At 34.5% G+C, this 20,646-nt stretch overlaps 1 protein-coding gene across 3 annotated transcripts in view; it reads left to right on the top strand.

Moving 5' to 3' along the window:
* The window catches only part of FBXL17 (F-box and leucine rich repeat protein 17), a 521,014-nt gene that overhangs the window by 187,014 nt on the left and 313,354 nt on the right, over nt 1-20,646 (top strand). For all 3 annotated transcript variants that reach the window (XM_047731562.1, XM_047731561.1, XM_047731563.1), the window contains exon 6: nt 4,480-4,610. In XM_047731562.1, coding sequence (XP_047587518.1) covers nt 4,480-4,610 — 131 coding nt within the window. The remainder of the gene's footprint in view (nt 1-4,479; nt 4,611-20,646) is intronic.

Raw genomic sequence — 20,646 nt, 5'->3', positions numbered from 1 at the left:
GGTTCTGGGTCTGTTCAGGTTTTCTGTTTCTTCATGGTTTAGTATTGGTTGTTTATATGTCTCCAGGAATGCATCCATTTCTTCCAGATTGTCAAATTTGCTGGCATATAGTTGCTCATAATGTTTTTATAATTGTTTGTATTTCTTTGGTGTTGGTCATGATCTCTCCTCTTTCATTCCTGATTTTATTAATTTGGGTCCTGTCTCTCTTCTTTTTGGTAAGTCTGGCCAGGGGTTTATCATTATCAGTCTTATTAATTCTTTCAAAGAACCAGCTCCTAGTTTCATTGATCTGTTCTACTGTTCTTTTGGTTTCTATTGCATTGATTTCTGTTCTGATCTTTATTATTTCTCTTTTCCTGCTGGGTTTAGGCTTTCTTTGCTGTTCTTTCTCCAGCTCCTTTAGGTGTAAGTTTAGGTTGTGTACTTGAGCCTTTTCTTGTTTCTTGAGAAAGGCTTATATTGCTATATACCTTCCTCTCAGGATTGCCTTTGCTTTGTCCCAAAGTTAAACAGTTGTGTTTTCATTTTCATTTGTTTCCATGCATTTTTTTCAGTGCTTCTTTAATTTCCTGGTTGACCCATTCATTCTTTAGTAGGATGCTCTGTATTTGAGTTCTTTCCAACTTTCCTCTGTGATCAAGTTCTAGTTTCAGAGCATTGTGGTCTGAAACTATGCAGGGATGATCCCGGTCTTTTGGTAGCAGTTGAGGCCTGATATGTGACCTAGGATGTGATCTATTCTCGAGAATGTTTCCTGTGCACTAAAGAAGAATGTGTATTCTGTTGCTTTGGAATGGAATATTCTGAATATATCTGTGATGTCCATTGGGTCCAGTGTGTCATTTAAAGCCTATATTTCCTTGTTGATCTTTTGCTTGGATGATCTGTCCATTTCAGTAAGGATGGGTGTTAAAGTTCCCTACTATTATCATATTATTGTTGATGTGTTTCTTTGATTTTGTTATTAATTGGTTTATGTAATTGGCTGCTCCCATGTTAGGGGCATAGTTATTTAAAATTGTTAGCTCTTCTTGTTGGACAGACCCTTTAAGTATGATATAGTGTCCTTCTTCATCTCTTATTATAGTCTTTGGCTTAAAACCTAATTTATCAGATATAAGGATTGCCACACCAGCTTTCTTTTGATGTCCATTAGCATGGTGAATTGTTTTTCACCTCCTCACTCTCAATCTGGAAATGTCTTTGGGTCTAAAATGAGTTTTTTTGTAGACAGCATATGAATGGGTCTTGTCTTTTTATCCATTCTGATACCCTGTGTCTTTTGACTGGGGCATTTAGCCCATTTACATTCAGGATCACTATTGAAGGATATGAATTTAGTGCCATTGTATTGCCTGTAAGATGACTGTTACTGTATATTGTTTCTGTTCCTTTCTGGTCTGTTACTTTTAAGCTCTCTCTTTGCTTAGAAGACCCCTTTCATATTTCCTATAGGATTGGTGTGTTGGTTGCAAATTCTTTTAATTTTTGTTTGTCCTGGAAGCTTTTTATCTCTCCTTCTATTTTCAGTGACAGCCTAACTGGATATAGTATGCTTGGCTGCGTATTTTTCTCATTTAGTGCTCTGAATATATCATTCCAGTCCTTTCTGTCCTGCCAGATCTCTGTATAGATCTGCTACCAACCTACTATTTCTACCATTGTATGTTACAGACCTCTTGTCCAAGCTGCTTTCAGGATTTTCTCTTTGTCACTAAGACTTGTAAGTTTTACTATTAGATGACAGGGTATGGACCTATTTTTATTGATTTGGGTGGGGGTGGTTCTCTGTGCCTCCTGGATTTTGATGGTTGTTCCCTTTGCCATATGAGAGAAATTCTCTACTATAATTTGCTCCAATATATCTTCTGTCCCTATCTTTCTTTCTTTCTTCTTCTGGGATCCCGATTATTCTAATATTGTTTTGTCTTTTAGTATCACTTATCTCTTGAATTCTCCCCTCATGGTCCAGTAGTTGTTTGTCTCTCTTTTGCTCAACTTCTTTATTCTCTATCATTTGTCTTCTATATCACTAATTCTCTCTTCTGCCCCCTTTATCCTAGAAGTAAGAGCCTCCATTTTTGATTGCACCTCATTAATAGCTTTTTAAATTTCAACTTGGTTAGATTTCAGTTCTTTTATTCCTCCAGAAAGGGATTTTATTTCTCCAGAAAGGGATTCTCTAATATCTTCCATGATTTTTTCAAGCCTAGCTAGCACCTTGATAATTGTCATTCTGAACTCTAGTTCTGACATATTACTAATGTCCATGTTGATTAGGTCCCCAGGCAATGGTACTGCCTCTTGTTCTTTTTGTGGTGAGTTTTTCCACCTGTCATCTTATCCTGATAAGAACAGATGAATGAGAGAACAAAATACTAAAACGGTAGAAACAACCCCAGGGAAATATACACTAACCAAATCAGAAGAGACCCAAAACTGGGGGGGAGAAGAAAGGGTGAAGAAAAGAAAAGAAAAATATATGTATGTATATGTATGTATGTATATATATATATGTATATGTATTAGACTGGTGAATAGAAGAGAGCCACACACATGATTTTGGGTGTATTTTGGTCTGTTAGAAGAAACTAGCTCCCAAAACTTTAAAAAAAGAAAAAGTTATATGTATACAAAAGTAAAGGTAAACCTGATGAAGGGATGGAATATGACTGTAAAGATGAAAATTAAGAAAGATTCTAAAAGAGGAATTGATAAGATAGGAAGTTGGTTGAAGAAAATTAAAAAAAAAAAAAGAGGAATGAATGTGATCAGGCTGGAGACTAGAACAAAGCCATGCACTAAATTTAGAGTATATTTTGATCTATTAGAAGAAATTGTATCTCAAATTTTTAAAGAAAAAAAAACCTATATGTGCACAAGAAATAAGGTTAAATATAATGAAGAGATAAAATAGGACTATAACAATGAAAATTTAAAAAGATTTTTAAAAAGCTATTGATAAAATTGAATAGTTAAAAACTGTTAAAATATGAAAGAGGAAAAATTAAAAAAATAGAATAAGAAAAAAATAAATTTAAAAATTTAACTTTGAATGACTTAAGAATCATGGGAAAAAAGCCATGAATTCTATGTGTTGCTTTCCCCTAGCTCTGGAGTTCTGCAGTTCTCATTGATCAGTAATCTTGGTCTTGGTGTGATGTTCTTGCTGATCTTCTCAGGGAAGGGTCTGTTGCAGTGATTCTTAAATGTCGTGTCTGAGGCAGAATTGCACTGCCCTTTCCAGGTTCAAGGCTACGTAATCTGCTCGGTTTTGGTCTTGGGAGCTTTTGTTCCCTGAACGCTTTCCGTTGACCTTTGTACAACAGGAATGAAAATGGCAGCCTCCCAATCTCCAGCTCAGAGTTGCTGAGAGCTCAGGGTCCCACTCCTCAGTGCATCCTCAGAGAAAAACAGTTGATCCCTCCTGTCTCCCTTATCTCTGGTCACACTGTCATGCAAACCCAGCCTGTGACTGAGTGTTTCTATTTCTGACCCTTGTCCCCAAAGTTTGGAGTCTCCAAACCCAGCAGATTCCTGCAACATACTCCTGCACTGTTCCTCCTGGAGGAGAAAGGATGGGATCTCTCCCGATTTGCCACTTGTGGAGTCCCTGCTCATAAAGCAGTGGCCCAACTGTGCCTTGGATCATGGTTTAAGGTAGTAACCCGAGCTGAGACCCCACTCCTCAGCTCTGTCTCTGCAGCCGTCTTCCCTGCTTCTATACCTGGGAGCTCTGCCACACTCAGACATCCCTGTTTTGTCCCTGTGGGTCCTGAGACCACACTGTCCAGGGCTGCACCCCCTGCTTAGTCTCTGGAGCGACGACCCTCAGTGGAGCCGACTTCTAAAAGTTCCAATTTTGTGCTTCACTGTTCTTTCACTTGCCAGGAGCCAGCCCCTTCCCCCGCGGTCTATCTTCCCATCGCTTCAGATTCACTTCTCCACATGTCCTACCTTTCAGAAAGTAGTTATTTTCTGTTCCTAGAATTGCTGCTCTTCTTCTCTTCTATCTCCGGTTGAGTTTGTAGGTGTTCAGGATGGTTTGGTAACTATCTAGCTGAATTCCTGGGCCCTGATGGTATTGTAGTCTCCTACTCCTCCACCATCTTGCTCCTCCCCCTCAAACAATGTTAGCATAATCTTATCAAACGTAAGGTACTTAATGTAATATGTTTAACAGCTCCTCCACCTATGAGGTTGCTAACTTCTGACTTTCATGAAACATCTGTTAAATAAAAATATGTTAAATAAAATCTGTTTGATTTTAATATTTATTGCCATTCATATATTTACCATAGGTGTCTGCATTCATTTCCAATTTAGTATGTAAAATATTATATGAATGAGTTTGCTTGGACTATCATCTATTTTGAATATTATATGGTGATATTCTACTTTGTAGTAATCCATATAATTTTTGAGAATGAATGTAGTATTTACCTTTCTCATCTTTCATTTTATTTATTTCATTAGCTACGAAATCTTTCCAGCTTGGACCTACGTCATATCACTGAACTGGATAATGAAACCGTGATGGAAATTGTCAAGAGGTGCAAAAATCTTAGCTCTCTCAATCTCTGTCTGAACTGGATCATAAATGACAGGTAACCATTATAACATCTTATAAACACTTTTCCAGAGGGAAATGTGTGTTCCATTGACAAATACTTATTATCATTATGATAAGGCATGTCAATTTTAAGGAAAATTTAATATCGCCATGCCTTTTAAGATAGATATGTTTAAGATCTGAAAACCATCTAGCTGTATACTTTTCATCCATCCATTGTTCATATTTTTGACAAGGTATTATGTGCTTTGATTCAAATGTTTGCCTGAACAATAATAACAATAGCAGTCTGTCGAATTTTTCTTTGCCACCCATCCAGGTATGTTGCTTATTTGTCACTTTAATATTTTTGCAACTTTGTGGTTGATTTGCTGTCCATTTGTCAAGGAAAATGATTCTGAAAAACTATTTCAAACATGATGCATTAAGATCCTTTCTAAAGGATGATATTTTGTTCTTTGTATTAATGTAGTTTGTTTTGGAAATGGAAGTCATGTGATGGACAGTTTAACATATAATATAAAAATGTGTAAAATGTGTAGTTTTCTTCTTATAAACAGTGATGCACCCATTTTTCTTTGAAATATTACGTGAAAGAGAAAAAAGATGAAAGAACTCTTGAGAATAGACTTCTTTTAATGAAAATGAGCACAGAGTAGCACTGTTCCATTACTGTTGATTAATGGAGGTGGGTTCTGAAATACAGGCATGAGACAAGATGCTTGCCCAGTGACTTTTAGGGCAAAATGTGTTTTTTTGAACTCAGGCTCCTAAAATATTTTGCTTTTGAAATAGAAAGTACTATTTTAGCTAAAATTAGAACCTATTTAGATTTAAAAACTTTTTCATAAATAGGAGCAATGATTTATTAAGTTTGTGTCATATGATGCTTTAAATTTAAAATACTTTCCCCCTCCTTTCTTAATTTCCTTTTGTACTTAAAATGAAAGTTATAGGGACTCCATTTTCTTCAATTATGGTTAAGTTCTAGTGACATTTTCTTAACTTACCCCACATGACCCTTATGATTATATGATAGCCTTTGACTTGACTCTTTCTTAGTAAAACTTTCTAATCTAGTCACATGGTCATCATTTATAAAAGGTGTTTATTGGTTTTGAGTAATAGTCATATGAAGTACATCTACAAAATTTATAGAGAACTGATAAGAATTTAAAAAATAAAGTTCTTCCCTATAATCAGCATTCTTCTACAGTCGATTATATGACAACTTGAAATAATCTTTTAATATTTTTCATAGCATCTAATAAGATAAAGTACATAAATAAACATTATCCTGTGGTATTTTGCATTAGCTTAATATTGAGATTAACTTCTTAGTAATGTATTGAATTAAAAGGAAAAAACTGTTTCTGCAACAAAATGATAATGAAAATGATTGCCTCTTATGACACAACAGTTTTCTGTGTACTTGACACATGTAGAAAAATAAGTAATTAAAGAATACAGGGTTAAATAAGAAGCAGTCCATATATGATTAGAAGGGTTTTCTTCTAAGAAATAAACATTTTGCTTAGGTTTATATCATTTACATAGAGATAGTTAGGGATTTCTAATCTTCTAGCTCTTCAAATGCTTAGTCATAAGTGAGTATTTACAAATGAGAACGTGGGCAGCCCTCACTCTGTCTTTCCTTCCCTTTGTTAGGCTCTATGTATTCAAAGCTCTTGCTATTTCAATAATTTTTTCCTACTTAACTGTGATGGTTATTTGATATTTGATCCTAAATATATATACTGTAGAGATTTATTTGCAAGGAATGAAAGTGTGTTTTTATGTATTTAATGGAAAAGTTTGGATTAATTGAGAAAACATGCATTTTAATGAGGCTGAGCAGTAGAGTTTTAAAAATTAGACTCTTTTAGGTTTTAATTACACTACTTGCACTTATCCTGTGTACTGTAATAGAAGTTTCAAACATTAAAACCCACTTTGCAGTATCATCTAAATTACTCATCTCATTGTTCTTGCCATACTCTATCACTAAGCTAAGTAATATTTGTAATTATATTGGTATAAATCTAGGACTTCCCATCAGACTTAATTATAATTTCAGCACTTAGCTGAGATGGGTTAGTCACCTTTCATATAGAGGGCACTGGAATGCACTAATGCATTTAGCCTATCAATTAACATGTTTTACATTTGTTCATTATTCTTATCCTCTAGTAAATCAGGGAGCATTTATTAACCCCCTACTAAATACATGGTACTGTGTCTCAAACTCTAGGGCAGTGAGTCCCTCCTGTTCTCAAAGGTGCTCTCTTGAGGTGACATAAGACTTAATGAGTGAGATAATAGTGGGCCTTGTAAGGATAGAGGGCAAGAAAGTAACCTTTATTGCCCAGGTAATTGATAGGCACTTTACATGTGTTATCTTTTAATCCTTTCAACATCTTTTTGTTTTGTGGAAGGTCATAATATTCCTATTAAATGTAGACCATCTGTATGACTTTTTTTCGGCTTTGCCAACGGATGTATTTTTCCATCGTTGCTGCTTTAAAAACCAGGTGATGACAAAGAAGAAAAAGCAAATGGTGGTTGTGTCAATTTTTGATTTCATAGTTGGGAATCACACATAACTAACATTTATGTAAAATTCTTAGTCATTTTAAAAGTAATATACTTATTTTCTTTCATAATAAAAATATAATAGAAACTTTTGATGTTATTTTATACATTGCAGATATGAAAAGGATCTGTGTTTAATGCTGCTGGTTTGAATAGGATTCCTTACACGAAGATAAACTTTGATAGCTCTTTAGATATAAGATATATCTTGGACTTTAAAAGTTCTTATCTGTAAACTTTCTTTTGAAGTTCAAAATTTTAAAATATGTAATAATTGAAGGATGTTAGAGTTATGCTCTTGATATCTTTTAGCATTTTGTGGTTCTTCAACTGATGTGTATGACTAAGACATGCTGTTCTTTATCTTTGTTTTTCTAAAAACATTTTTTGTGTTTACAGAGTTAAACAGCATGATATTTTCTTGTATTCAGAAGGATGGTCTAGTAGTCATTTGACATTTACCATTGCTTTTGAGTACAAATAAAATCCAAGTGGTTTATGAAAAGAGGACACTGACTATTTCTATCAGTGACTTAAACATCTGATTGTTGTATCTCTTCTCCTGTCTCTGACTCTAAGTTTATTGAAATGTTTATTTGTATTTGATATAAATCTTTTGTTATTTCACATCCAATTTGGTCTTCACCATTTCTGTATGTTTGGCACAGAGTCCAAAAGCAGCCTGCTTTGGATGTAACAAGCTGATAATGTGAAAAGCTGAATGGTTCTTAGCATCTATAGTGATAGCCATATAATGGTTCTTTTGTTCTTTTTTGCCAGGAAGAATTAAATGAAATCTAATAGATCTTCACAGAAGCTATTTAAAATTTTTTAATTGGCTATCAAAGAGGGAATTAGTCTCCCCATTTTCAGTTTTTAATATTAGTCATGAGAAAAGTTCAATCACATGATCCATATACTCATTATCAAATATTTGATCGATTCATTAACTGTTGACCATGCTTGCTAATGAATCAGGATAATAATGTAAGAGAAATGAAAATTTCTCTAGCATCCATCAGCTAACATTACAAAACATAACAAATACCAGGCTGGATGTTGTAATAGGTTATGTTGCCAAGTAGTTGAACTTCTGTAGCTAGTAATTTATTCTTTGAATTTGCAGTTAAAAAAAAAATGAATGTATTGAGCTTGTTGAACATCAGTAACTAAGGACACTTTCTTTAAAGAGTTAATTTTGCCATGTGAATATTATATGTATGTCAAAGGAGCTATTGTATCAGTGGACATTCTAAAATTTGGAGAATTTTAAATCTTAGACTATTGTGACCAGTTTCTTTCAAATATAAAATAGCATGTATAATACACTGCCATTTCACTTTATATATACTGGTGTTTAGAATAATAACTATGGATATTTTCTCTTAAAGCTTTTCGATAAGACCAATCGAAATTACAAACTGGTGGGCTATGGCTGAGTCCCATCCATGAAGTCGTTTTGTTTGGCTTATAGTGTATTTAAAAAGTTGAACAGTTGCCAACACTTTAAAAATTGGAATAGTTTGCATAAGATTCTGAAGTTGGGCTCGATCTTGGAGAAATTGCAGATCTAGCAACACTAGACTCACATTCTTTCCAGGATGAGAAATAGGCTGTTCTCTCTGGTTATTCTCCAGTCCTCCACCATTCCTGCCGGGCATGATACGTTCTCTTGTATCATCTGACTATCCCCAGTCTACATACTAAACTCTCCTTTATCAATTCAAGAATGTAGAGGGTTTTTGGTTGTTTTGTTTGTTTGTTTTGTTTTGTTTTTAGATATTTCTTATTTCAAAACAAGTAGTTCTCTTTAAACCGAGTCTGATAAAATATATCAACAGATAATAGTTAATTGGTCTCCCTATGTTAGTTCTTCATTATTTTAGACATCAGAACTTTGGCCAATGTGTGGAAGTTATAACAAGAAACAGAATTCAGCTTTAAATGAGTTAAAAACTTTATTTTCATCCACTGCTATCCAAAATGCACACCTCCACTTAGTGTTCAAACAAGAGTGTTAATCAGAAAGTCTCCTGAATTACAAAGAGAGCTGAGCTGGTTTATAAAATTCCCTCCAACTTCAAGGCTGTGATTTTAAAATTGTTTATTTTAAAATGAACTTATTTCCAGTGACTCATGACTTTGTTGATAGCACTAAGAAAAATCTTAACACTATTCTTTCTCTTTTTCTTCTTCTGTGTATAATCCTTTCTAGTCTTTTAGGTGTACTTAGGTTGAAGTGGTAGAATGACAGATTACTCCACACCCCTTTCAGGGAGACTGACAGTGCCCTGGCTCATGGAAAACTCAATGAGGCTTTCTATAAAGATTTTTCTAACTCCCTTGATCTTCTCTGGGTGTTTATTCTGTTTCTTCTTTCAAATTTCCATTGATTCAATAAAAAACGGTGACATTTAGAAATAAAGTTCAGAGAGGATTTGAGCAGGTGTTGGTGATATAAACTATTTGCTGAGTTCCCATTGTGTTTTATTTCCAAGAATTGTTTTGTGAACATATGCTATATATTGTATTTATAAGTGTTCGAGGACTGGGCGGATAATCTACCATCTTCCTGTGAATGTCATGTCACAGTGGACTTAGAATTTTATTTCATTTCAATCCCCTAATATTACTTAATTCTCCTAGAGACTGAGGTTTAAAGATTGCCCAAGGGGGACAAACCTATCCATTAAATCCAGCAGGCATAGTTGAATTTGAGTTTGAGAATATTTTGTTTTCTATTAAAGTTAAGTGGTCTGGAGGAGAGGAATACTTTTCACCTTGGCATATTGACTGTGGAGTTTGAACAATTTTCTCATGTAAAAGTCTGAAAACTTGGAAATCAAGAGGTTGCAAAAATAACACTGACTTCTGAAGCACCTCTCTGCTGGTGTTTATAGAGCTCTGTCCCCGCCTGTGTGGAACGTGGAGCAGTCTGGCTTCATACTTTTGGTACCTAATAAAGTGGCTGGGCTGGTCAGCTGGAGCTTTTGTAAAACTGAATTCTAGCTTATTTTTGTAATCTACTGCATAATTTTTTACTTTCTATGATATTTACTCATATCTTTGCAAAAAGAATAAGAAATATTTTATTGAGTTCTGAGGGCATTATAGAGACAGGATGGAGTCTTTCTGGGCTAGTGACACTTGTTTAAGCTTGGCATATTTTTTGACACTCAATTTTATATTTACAATCATTTGTAAGACCATCCCTGGAAGAACAGCATGGTATTAGACTAACTACTATTCAGGTTCTCAAACCATCTGTAAAAATATGTCTTCTGTGTCTTTCTACAGAAGGACCCTCTCTTTAAAATTATGATTGGCTCTAGGGCCATCTGACTGGCTCAGCCATTAGAGCATGTGACCCTCAGTCTTGGGGTTGTAACTTCGAGCACCGTGTTGGGCATAGAGCTTAGTAAACAACCAAACCAACCAACCAACCAACCAACCCCTAATTTGTTCTTGTAATGCTAGAAAGGTCAGAGTGTGTAGTATTTTTTCTCTCTCTCTCTTTCTCCCTCTTTTTTTTTTTTTTGGACTGAGGATAATAACAATAGCTAATAAAAGCTATATCATTTATTATAATATATGCCATTAATTGTGCTATGTGTTTATAGACATTTTTTTTCAGTTAGTCTTTACAACAACCCTGAGGAAGAAATTAACCCCATTTCCAAATGAAAGAATTAAGGTTCAGAGAGGTTAGGTAACTTACAAGTAGTTACTGGTGGAATTAAGACTGGAATCCATTTTAGTATGTCTACAAAGTCTGAGGTCTAACCACGGAGGTCTCATGTTTCCTCAGTACCTTATTCTGCCTCAGACCTGGAATGACTTAATGTCTTGATTTGCTCATGTCATTTCTGGTCCATTACTGTTATGTTGAAATTCTGTCAGGATTAGTGCTTCTGTGCTCCGAAGTACCCTGGTTTGGGTGATAAATTATGTGGTCATCCTACCTCGGGCATTAGACTATGCTTGATCATTCTAAACATCATTAGAATGTTACCTTCTCTTTTCTATATGGGATATCTGAGAGGTGACAAGTTTTAGATATCTTACATAGAGTTGTAGGTTTTCAAAATAGCTAATTTTGTAATGAAAAGCAATTCTTCCCCAACAATCCCATTTGTAAATACTCTTGATTTCTTACTAAGTTTCTTGAGGTAAATTAGAAAGTCTTGCCCATTTTTGTGTCTTGTACTACACCTGGTTCATAGTTGGTATCGAAAAGAATTTCACAAATGAATTTTGAATAGGTATTTAAGCATACGACACACATTTTTTTAAATTATAATTTTAAATTTAAATTCAAGTTAGTTAAGATATAGTGTATTATTAGTTTCTGGGGTAGAATTTAGTGTTTCATCAGTTGCATATAACATCCACTGCTCATTACAAATGCCCTCCTTAATGCCCATCAACCAATTACCCCATCCCCTTACCCACCTTCCCTCCAGCAACCCCCAGTTTGTTCCCTAGTTAAGACTCTCTGATGGTTTGCCTCTCTCTCTGTTTTTATTTTATATTTCCTTCCCTTCCCCTGTGTTCATCATTTTTGTTTCTTAAATTCCATCTATGAGTGAAATTATATGATATTTGTCTTTCTGACACAGATTTATTTTTGTAAATATTTTATTATCTGTAAATGCTCCCTGTCAGTTGTAGCAAATACTTAACCATTGCAGAGTAAAAGAGAATACTGGGTGTATACTTTGAGTAAGTTGTCACTGAGTTAAAAAGAAGGAAGTTAACTTTACTGAAGGTTTTCAGTACCTTTGACAAGGTATATTTGCTATAACTAATTGGTATAGTCTCCCCTAGTATATGTGGTTTTTCAAATAGCTGATGACATTTTTGTGAAAAACATAAAGTTTCTCTGATAAAATGATTTGTGCATCTATCCTTAGATGAAATTTTTAGTGCATTCAAATTCAAGGAACTTTTTCATTATTTGGTACACAGTAATATTGGCTATTGGCTCTTTTAGTACTTCTGATAACTAAGTGTCATTTTTAAGGAAATATTAATTGATATATATTCTGGAGTATTTAATCTAATAAAATCCCTTGAAAGGAAAATCTGTATGATATGTATAAATCTCAGCTTGGTTTGATTTTTAACTCTAATTCTGGAGAAAGATTGGAAGCTGGATTTGATGTGTGGATGAATTTGTCTTTTTGGTTCTCCATGTTCACATTATATTGTCTTAAAAATAATGTGAATTTTTATGATAGTTCTGACATACAATGGTAATTTTAAATTTCTGCTTTGTCTTTGGTTCCTATTGAGCAGTAATATACAAGTAAACATTTCTACAAATGATAATTAACAGAGCTTCTATAGAATCGTATCTTTAACTTTTCTGGATATACTACTCTGCTGCTGCTGCTTTTGTGTTTTTCAGGCAATATATATGTGAGTAAACATATGTTAATCATTTCATTTGGGAGATTAAAAAATATGTCTTACATGGTATGAAATCAGAATTCATGATCAAATTATGGGAGGAATGGGACATGTTTTATGTGATAATGAATGCAATGCTGTATACTCGTGGATTTGGAGATTTCCTAACCTCAAACCTGTTTTAAAATGGTCAACAGTGAAGAAAAATCATCATTTATTGATGAAAACGATAATAACTTATTGTTTGTTTTGACAAACTTAGGAACATCCCTCCTTCTCCAGTTCCCCCGGGAGTTGTCTTATTCTTAATCCACAACCAGAAATGGTAATTAAAATAACTTGCTGTTGTCAAAATTTTTGAATGTATGATAAATGAAGCCCAGTAAATAGTGAAAATATGAGAAAGGTGATTAAATCTGACAATTTTCCTGTAAAAGGCTTGAGATGATAAATATCTCCTGTGATTAGTTATTAATTTAGTGCAAGGGATTTGCTTCAGCCTAAAATATTTTATGAACTGTGGCATAAAGAAATATTTTGGAAGATGGGTACACATATGTTTAACCAGAGGAGAAATTGCTGGAATTTGATTAGTAATAATTAAAAATCGCAGACCTAACACATATGTGCCTGGGTTATTTTCTGTGTGACAGTCCTTTCAGAAATTAAGAAAGAAGACATGAAGATGTGAAGACAAGAAGAATGACAGAGTACTTTCTGCTTGAGCCCTTTGCCTCATGAAAACGGAAGGTTTTTATGTTATTCCCCAACTGATAAAATATTTCACTTAAGGTAGTATAAAATAACTCCTCACTTACTGAAGTTGAAAGAGCAAACTTGTTCCAGTAACAGTTATAGTTGCATTACTGACAATTTCCCTTAAAGTGAATGTGAGTTTCTTTAAAGAAAAGATGAAATAATAATGGCTGTCGTAATGAAGAGCTGCGTCATGTTCCTGTCTGGCCGAATCCGCAGCAGTCACTCGGCTGGTGGCATCTATCATTTTGTGGCTGCATAATGTTTTGTGTAGGAGTTTTTCTCCTCGTAAGGAGGATCTGTGTCTTAATCCTGGGCCCCCTGCCCCATCAGCCCCTGGCACCTCCCATAGGGCCCAGCTCAGAGAAGTAATTTAATACATGCGTGGTGAGAGAACTCTAAATGCTGCTTTTGTAGGATGTATAAATCTGCTTTTTAAATTTGGCTTGAACTCTGGCTGAAATCCAGGCAATTGGTTCAAATGCCCTCTTTCTTCAGATTTATTTATTTCAGAATGTAATAAGGTGAGGATTTAATGTCATTGTCTGGCTTCAGATAGAGCTTGCTTTATGTATTGCATGCTATTTGTCTGAAAGCCATAGCCTCTCTTTTTGAACGATAAGTAGGATTTTAATATTCAATCATTGGGTTTGCCCTTTTAATAGGGTCTTTGAAATACTTCTAAATGAAGAACCAGCAATTTCACTTTCCTTTCGTATGTAATGATACCTTGTGTTAATTGAAAAGAAGCAGAGGAGACAGTTACAGCTTTTTTTCTGCTTCTTGGTGAGAAAAGTATGGCTGTCTGAGAAAAAAATTGCAAGTTTTTCCTTAACTCTTCCCGTAGCACTTTTAAGTGCTGCTCTTTAAAGTATGTTTAATATTTGGTTAATTGCTACTATGAACCTAAACATACTGATTAAGGCCAGGTTCACATTAGAGCAATTATCTGGTTAATTGCTCTGGTGCAAAAATAGGCTAAAAAATCATCAGAACATCAAGTTGTGAAAGCACTGGCAGGAGTTTCAAAACCACCAAGCATACCTACTGCAAATCACATCAGCAAAGCAATTAATTTAGGCTAATTGCTTTTCTGTTTGTTCAAGATGCACCTTGGAACTGTCTTTTGAAATCGTGGCAATTAAGATTAGTAAGCAGTATAATTAAAGAATGTTAGAATAGTCACTATTTTTCAGAAGTGATAACTATTCCATATGAACCTGTATAGTATATCTATCACTGGTGAAGGGCTTTGAAATAATTAAAGCAAAATGAGAGTGTTTTAGATATTTACAGGATTTCCTGTAAAAATAAATTGAGAAGTAGATTACCTGTACAGGAGCTGTAGCCTGGGGTTATCTTTAATCTGTAATTATCAATTAGAATTATCTAATTTCAATAGCATGCTAAATTGCCTTGTTCACGCAGGAGGAGACAAAACTTCGCCACCAAAGATGGTACTGGCTAGCGGTATTTCTCTAACTGAATGTGTATTTGGCTCCTTATGTGGCTTCTCATAAAATAATCAGGACTTTTAAAGGTCTTAAAAACCAGCTTCATGTTATTGAAGTTTTTCTATTATTGAATATTAAAATTTTGGCAGCATCAATTTGTCTAAAATTGAAAACTACTTGAGTTTCCAACTGTTTCTCTATGAAGCAATGTTATAACAGATTCTCAGCTGAAAAAAAATGGCAGGGAATTGGTTCTTCGTTGGAAAAATGTAGAAATGTCAGTGGGGGGATTAGCCATTCCCCAAACTGCTTCTCTGCTCACCATATTGTCAAACAGCAAGAAGCTCTTTCTTTCACCTCTCTCCTTCCATAAGGAGTAATTCTTATCATGCGGTGTGTTTAGTGGCATATCCTGCTCCGTGAAATTCTCTGAAACAAACAGATTTTATTGTATTAAGGACTGTGGCTCTCAAGATAAATCTTTTGGAGACATATATCTTAAAGGAAGTCTTGGTAGCAATTATCATTTTGTGACTTTCTATGGCTGTGATAAGAAAGTGAGAAAGATATTTGTTAAAACGAGATCTGACAATAAAGATACATTTTAGGTTTTGTTTTGGCATTCTACTTTTTGTTTCGTAGAAGATATAAAAATTAAAAATTATTTTCTTTAATTTACTTCTTACTTTATCTTTCCTTAATTCGGTATGAATGGATCTCTGGGCCTAGCCAATTAACTGCATCACAAAACTAAACTTTCCTTAGTGATCGTTTTCATGGAGAAGAACAAAACTATATATACTTTTTACAGTGATATATTTTTCTTCATTTTCTTTTACATACTACATAGTTTCTAGAAATACTTTGCACTTGATCCTGATTTCTGGGTGATGCTATTTGTTGTAAAATCTTCAATTAGAAAGCTGCTTGTTGAAGGTAAACTGTTAAATCAGATGAAAATAAATTTATTGAATTAAACCAATAGAGAAGTGTTGAAAACCCTTAGCCCAGAAAAGCAACCAAAGAAACCTACATTTTGCTATGAGTCACTGGGACCAGGTTGTTTGTCTTTTGAAATCTGTCATTGAAGCAGCAGAACAGATGTTACTCTAGTTTGGGATAAACTCAAACTAGCACTTCCTTGGCCTTCAGAACTTGAATTCTGCAATTATCTAATGTTGAAAGATAGCATAGGTGCTATACAAATTTGTCACTCTTTTGCAGACTTTAGAACATTGCAAATTACAGCCATAAGTTTTCCCCATCCCTGTATGCATGCTTTTGCACACTGTGACATTGCCTGTGCTCCCATCAACAGGTGGCACCAATTTCACTATCCTCCCACATCTAGGCTGGCTTTGAGACTTTCTCTGACCAGTAGTATGTAGTCTAATTTATGTTGTGGAACTCCTAAGCTTTGGCTTCAAGAGCCCTTGCAACTTCTGTTCTTGCCTTTCTGGAATGCTGCCCCCACCTGAAGCCCAAACCAGTTTTTCTGAAGATAAACCACATGGGAGATAGAGGGTTGGCCAACAGTCAGGAACAACTGTCATATATGTGAGTGAGGTCATTTAGACTACCTGGCTTTAGTCAAGACTTTGGACTCCTGCAATCCTGTGAATGAAAGCCACAGAACTTCTCAGCTAAGCCTAGTCCAAGTTGCTGGCCCATGGATTAGTGAGCGAATAAGAGCTGGTTTTGTTTTTAAAGCTACTAAGTTTTGATTGGTTTGCTATACGGCAATCAATTGCAGAGACTTTGTCGCTACTCTTCGTTGAGAATTTTATATTGTTAGGCAAGGTGCCAAGAGTATTCTATTTATTATCTTATTTAATTATCACGTTAACTCTATGACATAGGTACCATTATGCCCTTTTTAATAGATGAACTAAAATAAGCCTCACAAAGGTAAAGTATTTTGCTGATGATCACAGCTAGTAAGTGCAGAGTCAGGATTGAATGTAGATTTGTCTGACCTCAATTCCATCTATCAGACTGACTCCAAGAGCTTATTCTGAGTTTAAAAACACAGTTGGTTACCATAAGCAGTTAAATCTACCAATGGAGTCTATCGAATGTAAGTGCTAGCCAAACATCATTATAATAAAATAAATATCATTGAATAAAATAAATATTATAATAAAATAATATCCATGTGCAGTTTCTAGTGTTAGTACTTAATCTTGAGTATTTGTCTAAAAAATTCATAGGAAAAAAGATAGCTCTTATGGTCTCATAAAAGCTTTGAGTCTGAAGGGAATAGTGTGAATACAGATTTAAAAAATACATGAATATAAGGCCTCAGTTCTGTGTATATAGTTGAGCCTTGAACAATGCGGAGTTAGGAGCACCAACCCCCTGCAGGTTTGAAAATTGGTGTGTAACTTTTGACATCCCCAAATGTAACCACTAAAAGCCTGCCATAGACTGGAAGCTTTACAGATAATATGAATAGTCAGTTAACACATATTTTGTATGTTATATGTTTTATGTGCTGTCTTCTTACCATAGAGTTAGCTAGAGAAAAGAAAATGTTATTTATAAAATCATAATGAAGAGAAAATATATTTACAGTACTATATTGTATTCATAAAAAAAAATCTGTGAATAAGTGGACCTGTGCAGTTCAAATCTGTGTTGTTCAAATGGTCAACTGCTGTACTAAAAACAATTCTAGGGGTTTAATGATTTTTTTAAAAAATATTTTATTTATTTGACACAGGGAGATTGAGCATAAGCAGGTGAAACAGCAGGCAGAGGGAGAAGGAGAAGCAGGCTCCCCACTGAGCAAAGAGCTCGATGCGGGTCTCCATCCCAGGACCCTGGGATCATGACCTGAGCCAAAGGCAGACACTTAACCAACTGAGCCACACGGGCACCCTGGTTTTAGAGTTTTAATAATATATTCTTTTTTTATTCAGTTGTCAAATTAGGAAGAAATGGAAGGGAAGAGACCCTTCTTTAGAAGTGTTGTAGCTGAGGGGCATCTGGTGGCTCAGTGGGTTAAAGGCTCTGCCTTCGGCTCGGGTCATGTTCTTAGGGTCCTGGGATCGGGCCCCTCATCGGGCTCTCTGCTCAGCAGGAAGCCTGCCTCTTCCTCTCTCTGCCTGCCTCTCTGCCTACTTGTGGTCTCTCTCTGTCAAATAGATAAATAAAGACTTAAAAAAAATTACTCCTTAAATATACATATGCATTACATCACACTCTTAAAAAAAAAAGTGTTGTGGCTGAGGCTTAATCACCATTATATTCTTACCTTCAGCATTTATGTCTTCTAATAATAAGTCTTGTAAGGATGTAGCTTCTATGGCAGTATAAGTAGTGGTACTTAATACGTATCACAAATTTCCACAAATAGAAGTGGAGGTCTTTTCATTTTTGGAAGGTTTTATTTTAAATTTTAACTATTACCTTAATAACTATACATCAATAAACTGGTTAATAATAGTAGTTGATTCTGATATATATATATCATTGCTCATCTTATCATTTACCATAGCAGCACACTAATCGGACCTGCCTCAGGGTCTTATTGCCTATTAAATAAAGCCTGGGAGCATTTCCTCCATGATTTATTGTAGTATTTTGAGAACTAGTTTCATTTGGGAAATACAATTTCCATTTGTTTTCCTTTTAACTTGACTTTAAGCTGAATTCTTATTTTTGGTTTTGATTAATATCTTCTTCTCCATCAATAAATCACTACTGTATTTCAGTATTTTGATGTTTTATTGTATTACACATATACAGACAAATATTTTGCTTTCTATGACTATATACCTAGAAAATCTTACTTGATGTTTGGGAGAAGAGAGAGAAAAAGTCATATTTTTGTCTGTTAGTTTTAATTTATACTCAGATGGTTTACAAATTTCTTCGATTGTTAGAATGATAGCAGCATAGGTATTAAAACTGTATCTGGGAATTGTGACTTTTCCATAGTCATGGGTTCCTAACCAGAAGTTCTGTATATGTGTGTTGATTGATTACATGGCGATCAGACCATAAGCTTGTGTTCAAGGTAACAGAGAAAAAAAAAATAAAATGAACAGCTCAAGTCTGTCAAGAAATAAAGCAAGTCAAAATAAGCCATTCAAAATAATCAAGTTCATTTAATGGGTATAGACATAACCTTTAAAAACGCTTGGTAAATGTAATGGAAGAGTTAAAGAGGCACTAACTGAATTCTCTAATAGAGAGTGGTAGTTTGTGTGTGAGGTCCGTGGATACAATGTTAGTCTAACTGACAGCATGTTAACCTTACTGGATTAAGAAAACTGAATGATGAAGAAAGGAGGAAAAACCCTGGAGAAACATGATATCCTTATGGCAGCAAAATTTATTCAGATAGAGGATGACAATATGTGTCAAGACAATGCCCTGGCTTCATTAAACTGAGTAATGAATTTGAAAAAAAAAAAAAAAAAAGACAAGAGTTGTGTTCTGTAACATTCCTTTCTCCAGGTTTATAGCCATTTATGGGATAACTGTCTTTATGAAAATATATATATTACTTACCATAGAGTTAATATTTTGGTTATTGTAGTCCTATTAAAATAGGAATGTTTAGTAATTTGTATTTTTAAAAGATGTCCATCTTCTTTTTGGTTCCAAGAATTTTGTTTCACAAGTTTATTCCCAGTATGAAAACATCATTATGTTATAGAGGAGCTTTATTGGGGTGGTGATGGCTTTGGGCAGCCAACCATCTCCAAGTAGAATATAACAGTGAAGCTGGTTAGAGGAGGAGAAGCATAAAGTATCACCAGGTAGGCCCTGACAGACGTTTGGACATCCAGGAAGACATTGCTGCCACTTGATGGTCTGCTCCCATTTTGAAAATGTAGCTATTTGAAAAGGGACAAGGTTACAGTAACTTTATTGTGTTACATTCCTGTTGCTTACTCTGTGCATATTTATTTTACTTGTGATCCCCCCCATTGATAGTATTTTTCTAATGTTCATTTTAAACGGTTGCATTTATCTTTCCTAACTTGTCACTGTTAGTTTTACACTATATTTCAACCCACTAGGTAAATTCTATAAGTGCATATTGCATTTGATAAAGCTTTTAGAATTTGTGATGAACCATTGATGAGCTTGAGGATATGTATAGAGAGAACATGGAATAGCAATCCAGGATAGCAAGAAATCCCAATGTGCACTTCTCTCTGCTTTATTAATACTCTATTAGCATTGATTTTCCTTGATTGTTAGGAGGATGGGTGTCCTGTAAACATTTAGTTAGAACAAACTGCCTAAGATTAAATCTGGACTGTGGTTAATCTTAAAAACAGTTTATCCTCAGGCAGATAATCAAAAGTATGTAAACATGTTATTTTGAAAGATGTTATAATGTTCTATTAAAGCTTTATTTAAAAGTGCCAATCACATACAGATGAAAATTCCAGAATATACAAAAAATATATTCTGATCATCAGTAATGAACTGCAGTCATTGATTTCAGTAATCACATTTGAAGATAGGTCCATTTTATTTATTTTAATTTAAGTTTTAAAGCCAGGTCCATTTAGAAAAAAATCTGAAGTCTTAGTGTAAAAGTATTTTTCTCAGTGAAGTCACATACATATATAATATATATGATATGAATATATCATGTACTTATATAAATTTCAAAAAGGTTAGACATATCCAACTGGATTGTTTGACTTTAAGTATTTATAAAAGTGAAACTTCCAAAGACTTCTAAATGGGGAAATCAACAACTTTTGACTTTCTATTTTAAGGGCAACAAGGAGGAAATTTTTGTTCAATTTCTATTTAATTTGCTGTGACTCCTTATGACATTCACAAATTATGCCATTCATTTTGACATGCAAATGATAAAATGAGTGA

The sequence above is a fragment of the Lutra lutra genome, chromosome 5 (genome assembly GCF_902655055.1).
Source record: "Lutra lutra chromosome 5, mLutLut1.2, whole genome shotgun sequence".
Lineage (NCBI taxonomy): Eukaryota > Metazoa > Chordata > Mammalia > Carnivora > Mustelidae > Lutra > Lutra lutra.
This window is presented reverse-complemented; position numbering and strand designations above follow the sequence as displayed.